Raw genomic sequence first — 14,208 nt, forward strand, 5'->3', positions numbered from 1 at the left:
GCCAGGATGCCTAGGCGGGCACCCAATAAGAGAAAAAAAACCTTATAAAGCACATAAACCCCATACAAAGTAATCTGTCATCAAGATCCAACTTGTTGAGCCTAATCCGCTTATCCAATCATCCTCATGTCTTATCAGTCAATCTAAGTATTAGGACTAACTAGAGGTGTTATAACCCCTTCCACATAGGAGTATAGAGTATCCACCAAAGCACCAAGTATAAAACCAATAAAAGATATCAAAGGCATTCGATTAAATTGGAAATATTGTCTTCAAACAAAATCGTTGCAGTCAAAGCAGAATCATAAAGATCAGAAGGCATCATCAGGAAAAGAGTTAGCTTCCAATGATACACCCCACCATCATGTGGAGAACTTAATCTAAATCGACCACCTTCATAACTGAGATGTGATGGATGCAGCTCAACCCTGGCTACCTACTTTGATCTCTGCCGCATCTTTCGGCGTTTCCTCTTGAGCCTCCTCATTCGCTTCTTCTTCCACTGCATGAGAAAGTATGGCTAAAGTTAGAGATACCATTAATAAATTGTTGTTTCATAAGTACGAAAGAGGGTGCTCAAAATCATCAACGCAAATCAAGATGATTCACAAACTTAAACTAAAAAATTTTAGGGAAAAATAGATAAAAAGCACACATTTCAGAACAATCATCATCAAAGGGCAGAAGAGAAAACAGAAAACATGTATAATGTACATAAGAAACCTCATTAGCTGACCTATTATCATCATCAAAGGGCAGAAGAGAAAACAGAAAACATGTATAATGTACATAAAAAACCTCATTATCTGACCTACTAGATAGCTTGGGACAGATCACCAAGTCCTGAACTAATACACAGAACAGTCCAGACATCTAAGCCTGAAATTCCTTATTTGTTGTTAAGAAAAAATGATACATATTACAACATAGGGGCAAAAAAGGTTTGAAAAGGGGCAGTAGTCGCATGTCCTAATCAAATTAATAAAAGAAAGAAATCAGACTTAACTTTTTAGTACAAAGGTTGATAGTTATACATCTCAAATTTTATTTTTTTTTTAGCTAGCAGGAACCATAGTAATAACAATAACAACAATGTTGTATCGTAAAATTCAACTGCAAAGTAACCAGGTAAAAACATGATATTCCATAGCAAAGATGAGAAGCATCAAACCACATAAAGCTTTACTTTTTCAACGAATCCTCAACCCATTTCATGTCTTAACCAAGATAATATAAGCAGATCATTGTTTCACCACTATCCTTATTTCCGTTCCAAACTACAATTAAAAAGAAGCTAAATATAAGCCTACTTAGAATTTAATGAATGGACAAGCCATGTCGTTCTTGCTGAATCGGAGTCAAATTCCAAAGTAGAATAACCTTTTAGGGAATCGACAGGACAGAACTCTTGTTTGTTCTGGTGCTTGAGGCAGATACACTTACCAAAACTTTTCCTATCAGAGAATATTAGGTTGTTATTTAACAAAAATTAGAAGAAACAAAAATACTCCTAACTTGCTAAAACACAATAATAAAAAACTATAAATGGATATAACATTAAAAGATGACAAAACACGAGTGTGAGGGAGAGGGAGATGAGGGACATGCAATTTGCATGGCACAGTCAATTTCTTCAACCCAAAGCTCAACCAAATTCCGAGCAACTGAAGCTAGACTTACTTTAATATGACCCAACAGAAACCTAAGCGAACCCTACTCAAGAACGAATCTCCCCGTGGAAGACCACATCTGCCTCGAACTAGTTAGATCAGTCATTTAAATATAAAACGGAGATATACGGAGGCATATTACATCTCTCTAGATGTGATGTCAAAATATATGATCTGATTGGAGATAAGGCCTTCACGTCAGGAAGTACGAAGAAAAAATCACGCTTTCAGGCCGAACTCGACTTTGAATGAGCATGAAAATATGTATTTACGAATCCAAATATAACCTAGCTGACGCATGGACACCCAAATAGATCAAGATTTTGGGATGAAATTTCTCAAGTAAATTGATTGTCTATATAAGCAATGATACGATTCAACCGTAAAAATAAAAGGGAACAAATGGAGAAACAATCATCGTAAAGAAACCCTAATTATAAAAGAAAAATCTCAACACCTTGTTATAAGATCACAGAAGAATGCTACTTTATTACGATTAACACCGCGACATCGAGAACAACAGCGTGATCCGACATCCCGAGCAACGAAATCGTAAGCAAAAGAACAATGAACCTTCCAATCAAAGCAAATTGAGCTGCAATTTTCAGCACCCTGAGAACAAGATCAGATCTCTACCTTCGCCCTCATCTATGCGGTACTTCCGACGCCTTCCCTCGCCCCTTCCCCTCCCCCGACGCCGTGTGACGCGAAAGACGGCTTATCCACGCCCTTTATAGCCCGAACCAAACCCTAAGGGTATTCTAGTCATCGCAAGGGACATGGTGCGAACCCGGTCGAATGGCACATGGGTCGAGCCTCGACTCGTTTAATTGGGCCATAATTGGGCCACAATCCTTTTAATCCACACAGTACCATGAAACATTTGATTTATGGGGAACCAAATCGAATGCCTGAAATAATTAATCCAATCAGGTCGTTTTCAATTATAACGATTAAATTATTCTAATTCGAATAAAGAATTGTAATTTTACTTGAGATTGGTAAATGATGGACATTTTTAGGTTAGCAAAATAACATATAAAAAGATTAATTTGCAAATTGTTGTCACTTATTTATCATTTTGTATAAATTCCTGATTATGAAAATATTATGAAAGGCTAAAGCTGTTTGGACATTTTCCTTTTTTTTTTTTGGTTGCCAATCCATGCAAAACTCAGCTTTACTGTTCCAACAACAATTCCTTCACTTTCTTCTGCATTGCCCCCATCAAATCAACCTGCAAAGCAGGAATTCTAACCTTTTTTTACTTGCATTTGTTTCCATATTATGATATTAAAGAAATGAAGCAAGGCAGATTTGTTTTACAAATATCAGATCAAATCAAAGATCCAACCTGTACTTGCAAATTGAACAAAAATGCAACACACCACACAGGGTCATAAGAGTTAGCTTTTACTTTAGAAAAATGGAGATAGAGGTGCATGCTCTGTCTATGATTATGTACATCAAAGTGTCTCCATTTACACCTTGAGACCTCCTACCATCAGTTTTAGTCTGAGAGAAATAGAAAACTTCATACAATCATACAAAAAGCTTCAGGATTCTGTCCCATACTACTCTATCTACACGCTCGTTTTATTTTTTGATTATGAGCATCAGAAGCTAAATGACTGCTTCAGACAAAGAAGACCATTTGTCTGTCGCCGCTAAAAGGAACTACAGTTTACTTTTAGTCAAGATCCGATGTAGATCTCCCCTGCGGAAGTTGCATACTTGCAATGTCCTCTCTTGGTAAATCATAGATGCCATTGTTACTTTCACAGGTTTGTCCAAATTGAGAATCATCATGTAGTAATGGTTGAGTTGATTTCCTATTTGTCCTGAAGACCAAGTAAAGAATCGCAGCTACATATACCAGCATGCCTGAGAAACCAAAAACTCCAGCAAATACGATGGATACGGTATGCAACCCGCTGTGCAAAAGTAAATTGATGAAGCCAGTGACGAGATAGTAGGTATTGATGATCACGATCAGCGAGCTTATTATCCATGTGGTTGCTGCAATCTGCAGCGGCAACAACTAATTACTTTGTTATGAAATATGATGATCGAATAAAAAAGAGAAACAATATATTAATTTTCCAATGCTCGGATATCATTCCACGGTAAATGACAACCAAATGAAAACTAAGCAAATTATGAAATAGTTTGTGCAACAAACTGAACCTTTAAAAATTAGTTAACCTACAGCAGACAAGTGGGGTGGCTTAAGAACAGCTGCCATCTTGGTACGTACTAAAATTTCTAGACAATGAAAGACTTACCATGAGAGAATTGGCATGTGAACCCATCTTGGTCTTACTGCTGGTAAACTTGAGAAGTGGAACCAGAGCAAAAGGAAGCTCAAATGATAAAATCATCTGCATAAGATGAATAAATATCAGCATCAAGATGATCCTAGACAATGCATTCAGTTGCAACAAAACTACAACGATCATTCTTTTTTTTTAAATAAGTTAAAAACTTGAAACGTTCTGCAAAAGTTTGGCCTTTAATAGAAATGCCACAAACAAATCATATTAGGACAATTAAATAGCTAATATAACCCTATTTAACATTAGTTTTAATGCAGCAAGAACTATGCATTGGATCCCATGTAGAAGTAGAGGTAGTATTCTCAAAAGCACTGCTAATCACAACGAGTCGATCAACCCGTGTGAAGTGGTATGATAAAGTTAATTTCGAAATTTTTACTTTATCGCAAACAATTTCACTTAGGATTAAAGATGTAGAAGGCAGGAAATATACGGAAAAGAGACTATCGACAATCCCGAAAATCAACAAATTATGTTATATAAACAAATAACTAATTGATCTTCAAAAAATCTTTAAATAGTCTTATCACTATTCAAAACTCATAAATTATGCTGGATATTTGAGAAGATAATCTAAGTGACATTAGTTTGGCAAGAGAGAACTTATTAATACTACTTAACAGTGATTGACCCAAAATCACATCTATCTTATAAAATTCCCACTCAAAGATTTTCATTGTTTTCTTTTAATTCTGAGTAACGGTATATTATTTATAAAGAGATCATGATAGGAAAATTGGGGGTCTTAATACCGAGGCAATAATAATCAACTTTCCAGCTGCTGTGGAGCCACCAATTAATGCAACTATTAGACTTGGCACAATCGCCAAGGATCGAGTCAACAGGTTCCTTATCCATGGTGTGATTCGTAGATCAAGAAACCCCTGCAAAGGAAAATAAGTTCTAGTTTACACTTTCTAGATAATCAAATTATGAAACACAGTTCACTTGCAAGTTGCAAGCACTTAATGGAAACTGAAGAACACAAATCAAATTCCAAATCATTTAATCAATGTCTACATGGAGAAAGCAAAGAGTTGAGTCACACATACATGGAAAAATCTGGAGAGGGGGGATGACCACCATTATTAAGTTTAGAATTACATATTAATCCATGAAGAGGTAACTCTCTCCTCTCAAGGAAAGAAAATTTTGATATCTCTAAATTTGAAGATTTATAATGTATGGAGTATTCAGAGAGACACGACTTGGAGATAGTGAGAGAGAAGTATTTTTATTGCAGCTTCTTTCTTTATTAGATTTAGTGGAAAAACTTGATGAAGATTCAAAAAACTTCCATGAAATATTAGTGCTCCTACAGAACTTTATATTTCCCTTGAGCTTTAAGGGTTCACTCACAAATTCAAGAATCTTAACGGACAAGGCTAAGGTGCTATAGATAAGTATTTCATTTGCAAGATCTGTGAAGATGATATTAGTCACCTGATGCTAAATTGTTCTTATCTTTTGGATCATGGAAGTTCTGATTTAAAGCTCTTAATATCTTCCAATCAGTTCTGCAGATTTGTGGCAACCTTAAAATACAAATTTCCCAAAATATATGTTGCAGGACGGGCACATGCTTAGTTAATGGCAAATTTCGTACAATGAATATTATCATCTTGGAGAAAGATAATATCAGTTCATAAAATTAATAAGAAACTAGATGCACTTTCAGATCTTACAGTAAGTTGGTTGTAACATAGCATTAGAATCTGGGGACAGCCAGAAATATAAGCTGGTCCTATCTTCTTGGAATATTTTCAAAACAACTGGTAAAGATCTTTGTAGTTATGTTTTCTTTTCTTTATATATATTTATGTAATTACATATATGAATGATCTTTAAGAGTAGGAGAGTAGGGTTAAAGTCAGGAAACAGTCTCTCTAAATATAGAGGTCTCTCCCCAAATGCCTCATTGGTGAGAACCCCGTGGACTAGATTCACCCTTTAATAATATTTGAGAAAAACTACCTTTTTCTTAAAACAATAGTAGGACTTAAATATTTTGATTCCATAGTTTTTCTATGGAACTATGTATCTCTTATTTTTCTTATGTATAGGTATTTCATCAGAGTTTTACAATATTTATCAATCTCCACTTAATCATTATGATTTTGTAAAATAAGTAACTAGCCAATACTTCCAATCCTATACCTTTACCTATTTTGAAACTTTGAAATATCCTACCTCTTTAGCAAAGGCCTTTTTGAGACTCCTACAAGGCTCTTATAGAATTGTTTAGCTTGTGTTCCGCATTTTCTCACAAAGTGAAATTATAAAGCCACTTTCATTTTCAAGTGTGTGTATACATATATATATATGTATATATACATATATATGTATATATACATATATATGTATATATACATATATATGTATATATACATATATATGTATATATATGTATATATATATATATATATATATATATATATACATACATATATATATATATACATATATATATATAACATAATTTGTAAATGTATCTTCATTTTTCTTGTGTAACTATCTTGAAGAATTTTTTGGTCTTCAAATTTTGATCTATAATACAATCAAATATCTCCTCTTTTTCTCTATTAACAAGTTTCTATGCTGAATATGAACTATCTGGCCTCTCTCTGAGTAATTTACACCTTTTTTATGTATCACATACTATTTACTGTCAAGCTCATCATATGCTCTTTTGGCACAAACTTTTCTTGTAATCATCACATCAACAGCAATCCTCCTTATAGATCAAGCCACTATATTTCGAGTTTTGGATCTGCCAAGAGCATGCAATTATAATATTGATGCGTAATTTTCAACTGCAGAAAGAAAAAGGACTTAGTTATCTAGCAACCAAAATTAAATGTTTGAATTTATGTGTTCTTAGTCACCTTTGTAATAACATTAAAACAGATCTTTCTGTATATATGTTATCGTATTAGATCTGCCTTCACAATCGTCCATACTTACAGAGCGATGAGAAACTCAATCCATCATTTGCTATAACATACTTCTTAAGAGTTACTTTCTATTTGTGAAAACCAAACTAAAAATAAGGCAGCTATAATATTTAACAAGAGAAATGCTAAGAGAGCAAAAACCTGCATGACATATTGTCCAGCATATGTTCCTGTAATTGTAGAACTTTGACCAGATGCCAATAAGGCAATTGCAAATAACTTGGAACTCCAGTTCCCAAGGACATTCTGAAATAAGAGAACATTAAATGAGCTTGTGTCGTGAGTTCTTAGAAACGAGAGCTAAAATGAATAAAGAATCACCAGTATTTTCAAGTGTTGAAAAAGTCTAATAACCATTTAAGATACAGACAGAGGTTCCTTAGGCAGTAAAAGATTAGTTTCTAAGTAATCTAGACATAGTATATTGCAATGTGCTATCGTAAAAGTAATTTCTAAACTTCTAAGTGATAGAATGGGCTTCTTTTGGTGGTGAGAAACAAAGGAATTTTTAAGAGAGAAAAAGAAGATACAATTTTATTTAATTACAAAGATGGTAGTTGAACCTAGTAACCTGTAAAACCGGGTCACCAATATGGACCATAGGATTATGTTCCAATGGAACATGCTTGGTGCTTACCTCCTCTTGAAGTAGTCATTTTTAAACAGTAAATGCCCAGTAACAACTGTCTTATCTACCATAAGTGAGATCTGCTATTTTCTGTGGAGAGAGTCACTCCTAAAAGATTTCAAGGGTGTGTTGCTTCTGACAAACCTAATATATGGGCACCGTATGTGTGTATTCCACATCCATATATTAATCAGGTCTATGGGGAACCATATCATCACTGGTAATTTTCAGGGTTACTTCAATCATACTTAATAGCTTTTGCATCAAAAATTAAAAAGAAAAATGTAGAGATGATTACATTTTTGAAGGCTTGAAATATATAAGTTGACAATGCCAATGAATCCATGAGCCTGACAGTCATCAGTATAAGATATATTATTTACGAGTGCCAGTCCAGGAAGACTGTGCATATAGGTCCTGAACTTTAAATGCCTAACTAGATCTCCGTGTTCAAAACTACCCCCTAAAAGGACTATAAGATAATAGCAAATGCATTTTGGATTGCAGATATATTCCATAAAGTAGCGGTAGTCTAGTACATACTCTCAACAAAAATGATGCTTTATTAAGGTCAAGATCACTGCAGTTTCTCTGATCTTCAGGATTCAGACCTTCCGAGCTACAAACAGCACCACTTACAGAAATAACAGATACATTAATGAGAAAAGCCACTGCAAGAGCGAATGCACTTTCAATAATATAAAACCTGCATGCTTCCTGCAAAAAGGAAGATATAATAAGTGACAGACAGCATACTTTAGAATTCTATTAAATGTAAAAGATCAAAACACCAAGAATCCATGTATAAAAAATTTTGAATTTCATATTCCCAAAGAAATAAGTCTTCAACTATATTTGATTACAATGAATAAAGAAAAAGTCAAAGAGAAGCAAGAAAAAATGGATCTGAAAAACAAGAGCTAAACTTCACTTTAATTCCATGAATTGAGCGTGGTATTTTCCTAGAGAGCACCAGTGCTGAATGAAGGAAAAGGTTGTGCCTGCATTAGTTCACATGATAAGCCTGAAATCTCCATCTAGCAAATGAGATAAACCATAATGTTTATGAGAAACTTACGGCATCACCATGGCACCAAGCAAAGAGATAGCAAGACCAGTAGCACCATTTCCTTTAAGTTGAGGAACAAAAAGTCCCTTGAGAACTTCTGAAGACTTTGGCTTTGCATAGCCAAGTTCAGCAAAAAAACAGCCAGCCATTGTAAGCACCAGAAAAGCTATAAAAAATTCAAGTTTCCGAATCTGCAGGAAGTTTTATAGATGTAGTCAGCAATAGTACTAAAGGTTCGCAATACCGTACCGTACCGGTATTTCGACCTGGGCTCGGTACCGGTACGGTACGGTATACCGAGCGGTGCACCTGGGTGTATCGAGTACTGTAGCAGTGCTACAGTACAATACTACAGTGCTACAGTATTATAGTGCACTCGGACCGGTAACAGTTGGTCCGCGTACCGACAACCTGTCGGACCAGTACGTACCGCCCATACCGGACGGTACGGTTCGGGACGACAGACCCTACTACTAATAGCATTAGGTAACTATAAGCAGAATTTTTGAAATTGTCTTCCTTAATAGCTAGTTAGCTGAAACTTTCTACAGATCAACTTCAGTTTCCAGCCTAATCAGAAAACAACCTTTTAAGTTGTCTTTCTTTTTCTTTGAAGTTGTTCATATTATATAAAAGAGTCAGACAAATTATCAAAAGATGAGTGAAAAAGAAATATTACCCCATACTGCTGTAGTAATAGCAGCAGCAATGTACTAAGACCTGTAAGAAGAACACCACACCATACAGGGATCTTGAAGAGCATGTTCAAAGCAAAAGCTGTTCCAATAACTGCAAAGAACAAAGAAAGATAAAAGCCTGAACGCTGGTAATTACAGAAAGGTGGCACATTTTTGAAAAAAAGAATGGTAGCACATGGTTTGCAAAAAGAATGAATGGTGAACATTTGTCTTGGGTGGGTATAGAAAATCTTGACGAGCTTATAAAATTCATATTTCAGGATAAAATGAGAAAAAAAAATCATTTCAGATGATATGTACATATGTTAAGTAGGTGGGACAAGAACAGGTAGAGGGAGAACTAAGAAGATCTTACTAAAGTTATAAATAAAAATATAAATGCTCTTGATTTAATTAAATATATTATTTTTTTACATAGTTCAATGATGACAAAAGATCAATGTAGTTGACCCAAGTAGGTAAGACATTATGGCATGTTGTTATTGTTATTGTTGTTGTAATACAACTCAAGTTTCATCGTAGAAATTATTTATAATGCATGCATTAGTATCTGTCAAGGATTCAAACAATAGACAGTTTCCTAGGGCAATTATAACATAGAAGGTGACAATATTAGAGAATGCTTTATTTATATCGGAAACATTAAGCATCTTACAAAGAACTGAACATTGCTTTATAACAAAAGAAATATGATTAACACAATATGTTTCATGTTATATATTAGAATGGATCTCAAATGGAGGAACAATTCCTAATGTAGTCTAAAGCAGAATGTACGTAAGGATTATTGGCAAGAAAATTCATCAAAGCCCACCCTAGAGTGAATTAGTTCAACAATTTACTATACTTTATCACAATTGGGTATTAGTCTCACTCGTTCCAATAATTCTTTTATTAGGATTATGTAAATTGGAACTCAGATCATCAAAGATTATTTATAGTCAGTGTAGTCAAAGGCACCAAGGTGCCAAAATACCCGAGGTGCTAGGCACTTGCCCGAGCAAAGCGAAGCACTTCTGAATATTAAGTTGACTCTCTAAATATTGGTATACCACTCTACTTTTTGAAACTTTCATCCTATACAAGCATAAAATTAGATTAAATAAATTTTATTACAAAGAGAAAAAAGAAAATGAAGCTCAAAAAATTGATACCTTCAGGAATATCACATGCAACAACTGCAAGTTCAGCAAGAACCCACAAGATAAAGTTGGGGATTTTTGGATATTCAGCTCTGCAATGCTCAGCTAAATGCTTTCCTGTCATTGGAAAGTTTTTTTGAGAGACATGTCGACTAAGAAATAACTAGGTAATTGCTGTTCTTTGTAGATGCACAGACCTGTGACAACACCTAGTTTGGCTGCGAGCGATTGAATGACCAAGGCAGAACAGGAGGCTAAAAGTATTATCCAGAGTAACTGAACAATAGAAAGAAAATATTAAATATTCTATGCTTAATACACATAGGGTCTTGGACTTGGCACAAATAATTAAATAAGATAGCAACAATCTGTAATAGGATGGGGAAAAAATGATGTACCTCATATGTAAACTGTGCACCTGCCTGCAAGTCAGTTTCAACTGTATATTACAACATGTGAAACAACTATTGATTATGAATGTAACTCAGCCTTGTAAGATGATGGAATTCAGAATAAAAGAAATAAAAGCAACTTACAGTTTCCAGGATCGATATACGCAATGGAGACAAGGAACCCTGGGCCCATATATGCAAACAAATTTTTCCAACTTTTTCTCTACAAATTCACAAATTATGTTAATAATAAAAAGATCATCATCTTTCCAGAATAAAAAAGAGTGGACCTATAAACAGTTTAAACACAACTTGGTGAAGTTGTCCCTTATGAATACTATGCAACAATCTCAACATAATACATACATCACATACATCTAGTTAGGAGAGTCAGTGAAGCACAGTTTAGCACACAAATATATGTGCAGGACCACCTCTGATTAGTCATGTTGCTTAACAACAAAAACAACATAATATGTCGAAGTGATTATTTATATACTTAATACACTCTTGTTAGTATTAAACATGATTAAAGCATTACATAGTGTTCAATTAACAAGTTTTATCGTACTTTTAAAAATCTCTGTATCATATATTTATTACATATCCAGATAGCACTATACTGACTAGGCTTATGAAAAGCTTCAATGTGATCTGATACAATCTGACAACTGATCTATTTCAAATCAGGCATGGACTGACACGCAGATCTAGTAACCCTGATCAGACACCTGATACAACATGGATCGGTGTTGATCCAATCAAGGATTTGAACTGACTAAATAATACATATATTAGTATTAAGTTTTAACTAATATATTCTTCATTAATCCATCAAAACTTGATAGAACTGCAACTCACAAGTAGCATTGGAATATAGTGAGATTGGAGTCCAATTCTTAATCAGACTGGACTATAATCATCTTTCGTTTTCAAATCAGACAAGAATGAGTCAGATCTAGAACTATCCCAGTCAGTTTTATTTATAGTATGCTCCGTCACTAATATCAGCCATTAACAAATGAGGATATTCTACCAATGACAAAGCTCATTCTTTCTCAATCTTTCTAAAGTCCAAACATTTTCTTAAATCTTTTACACATTCAGTGAGCTGTTAACTATCATGAATTAGTCTAAAACCAAATCCTAAAAAAAGGCTATAGTTATTTATGTTTGCATGTCTAAGCAAAATTATCAGTAGACACTGGCACATAAGCACCCCACAAAAAAGGACCAAGAAACATCAATGGTGGAAGCACTGAAAAGGGCAGTAAATGTCATCCCTACATACCACTGACATTTGTGCACAAACAGAAGTACATGATGATGATGATGATGATGATAATAATAATGTCTCTCAGCATACGAAAATTTACCTCAGGGACAATGATCTGCCCCATCTCAATATCGTCAATCAGAGGAGTTCCACTACCGCGAGAAATACCACGAGTCCCATTGCTCGTGATAAACTGCGACGGCTGAGAGCCACTCATCTCCATCTCTGCCAATACCACCAACAAATCCTTTGAGAATGCGATGCATCAAGAAATAGGCCAGCTCTCAAGCCATTTAAAGGAATAATTTCTGAGAGCCAATTCAATTATATTACAAGTCCTAACTCCTTTTTCCAAACGAACGGCAGGGAAGACAGAATAACGAATCGAATCTCGATCGAAACACTAAGTTCCAGGATTAAAGGAATCGAACACGATCTTGTGGCGGAAGGCTATTCCTTTAAGCGGCAGACTCGTACTTCAACTTCGCAAAAGAAAGCTTTTTGCACAAAGCGAGATCTAAGAACAAAAAGATAGTGATTATTAACGCCAAGAAAGATGACAGAAGCTAAACAAGAGAACCATAGGGCACAATTTTCTCCTAAATTCAATCACAACGAATCAACACGTATGGAAGAAGCAGCAAAAATCAATTGGATAGACGAAGTGAGGTACCGGTCAAGATCGCCGCCATTAGGAATCAATTGGAGAAGCAGGCTAAAAGAAGCACTTTTTTTAACGAAATATCAAGAAATGACGCGCGAGATTGGAGTATAAAGAAACCTTTGGATTCGCGAAGGCGTGAGGGTGAAGGAAATCGGAGAAAGAGTTATCAAAATCCAGCCTTTATAGGAGGACGAGGAGGAGGAGGGATTTGGGTCGCTGAGCGAGAAGCAGAGCTCCTTTAAACGCAGGAAAACGAAAACCGGGAACATCGGCGGAGGCCGCCTGTTTACTCCGGTCCACTTCGACCGGACCGGATGAACCAAATCCTATCAAATGTCTTTCTTCCCTTTATCGTATGTCTTTCTCCCACGTCATTTAAGCCTTTTAGTATGATCATATTTCTTTCTAAGGTAATCCTATCAAATCCCATTATAAGTATAAAAAAAATATATATATAATGTATATTTTTATTAGAAATTGTATAGATTTTAATGCAACATTAATTATCCTTCAAATACCAAGCTTTATATCCATCAAAAATAATAATAATAATCATTAATGCTTTTAACATTAGAATTTTAATCAACCTTCAATTTATCATTGGCATCTAAAATTTAGAGGGATAAATACAAAATATCTATAAATTAAATTTTTTTTTTTTTTATCAAATAGCCGAGAATGAAATAGCAGCACTATTGAATATGAATCTATTGGTTTTAATCATAATTATTTCACTGTGAATAAACATATCAACCCCCGAGAAAGCATCCAACCATTTCCTTCCAACTTTTTGTGCATATAAGCTCGAACCGAGTTATCACGATATATATATATATATATATAATATAATCCTCCGCTGAGCAATCTGTTTACCAAATATGGGAAAATTTTATTTTATGCCTTTGAAGTCAATTTCATGACCTATATATAAAGTCCTGACTTTGGAACACCGTAACATTAACGGGAGTAAGAATCATCCGCCGTCACATCGTCTCCTACCATTCGAATTAAGGACTGTTTCCTACTCGTGCTAAAAAGCAGCATATAATTTAATTATATATAGAATCTGCACCGCATCAGTCGCACTGCCAATAGTGCTTACGACCACGAGACACATGAAGGACTACAAATAATGAGATGCTCAAGCAACTTTTATTGGCTCAAACAACTTGCACTTGCAATGCAGACGCTAAAACTTTGCTCTCGCCTTTGGAATCTAACAAGTAGACGATCGATGTCGGTGTGTCTTTGCCATCAACGTGGCGGGTGAAATCACACCGGTATAAATATACAAATCACAATATGTTATTGTGAAAAATTATTTTAATGTCAAAAACTAAGATCAAATAACGATGAAATAAATTTACAATATATACAAT

The 14,208-nt window shown here is 34.8% G+C and overlaps 1 protein-coding gene and 1 long non-coding RNA gene across 8 annotated transcripts; both read right to left on the reverse strand.

The window, feature by feature from the left end:
- Positions 1–220: 220 nt before the first annotated feature.
- On the reverse strand, positions 221–2,394 carry LOC135650289 (uncharacterized). The gene is made up of 2 exons (XR_010501495.1): positions 2,307–2,394; positions 221–502 (listed from the first exon to the last, which is right to left on the reverse strand). It is a non-coding gene; the product is annotated as an uncharacterized LOC135650289 (long non-coding RNA).
- Positions 2,395–3,064: 670 nt separating this feature from the next.
- LOC103974676 (metal transporter Nramp3) lies at positions 3,065–13,103 on the reverse strand. Of its 7 annotated transcripts, none has more exons than XM_009389548.3 (15): positions 12,839–13,103; positions 12,597–12,682; positions 12,266–12,390; positions 11,034–11,112; positions 10,896–10,936; positions 10,695–10,773; positions 10,510–10,614; positions 9,337–9,446; positions 8,667–8,848; positions 8,520–8,589; positions 8,132–8,305; positions 7,102–7,206; positions 4,759–4,890; positions 3,956–4,051; positions 3,065–3,696 (listed from the first exon to the last, which is right to left on the reverse strand). In XM_009389548.3, exons 3-15 carry the CDS (start codon positions 12,386–12,388, stop codon positions 3,361–3,363), a joined length of 1,632 nt encoding a protein of 543 aa, XP_009387823.2. In that variant the 5' UTR covers positions 12,389–12,390; positions 12,597–12,682; positions 12,839–13,103; the 3' UTR covers positions 3,065–3,360. The 7 variants fall into 7 exon arrangements, with proteins under 7 accessions (XP_009387823.2, XP_018677440.2, XP_009387822.2 ...); XM_018821895.2 differs by having other exon boundaries at positions 12,509–12,682; XM_009389547.3 differs by having other exon boundaries at positions 12,499–12,682.
- Positions 13,104–14,208: the final 1,105 nt, after the last annotated feature.

The sequence above is a fragment of the Musa acuminata genome, chromosome BXJ1-4, assembly GCF_036884655.1.
Source record: "Musa acuminata AAA Group cultivar baxijiao chromosome BXJ1-4, Cavendish_Baxijiao_AAA, whole genome shotgun sequence".
NCBI lineage: Eukaryota > Viridiplantae > Streptophyta > Magnoliopsida > Zingiberales > Musaceae > Musa > Musa acuminata.

Coding starts and splice junctions, on each gene's coding strand:
- LOC103974676 (XM_009389551.3), bottom strand. CDS start 12,388: ATGGAGATGAGTGGCTCTCAGCCGTCGCAGTTTATCACGAGCAATGGG. Junction 8,590..8,666: donor CTTGGTGCCATGGTGATGCC/GTAAGTTTCTCA, acceptor GAACTAATGCAG/GCACAACCTTTTCCTTCATT. Junction 4,891..7,101: donor CTGGACAATATGTCATGCAG/GTTTTTGCTCTC, acceptor TTTCCTTTGCAG/GGGTTTCTTGATCTACGAAT.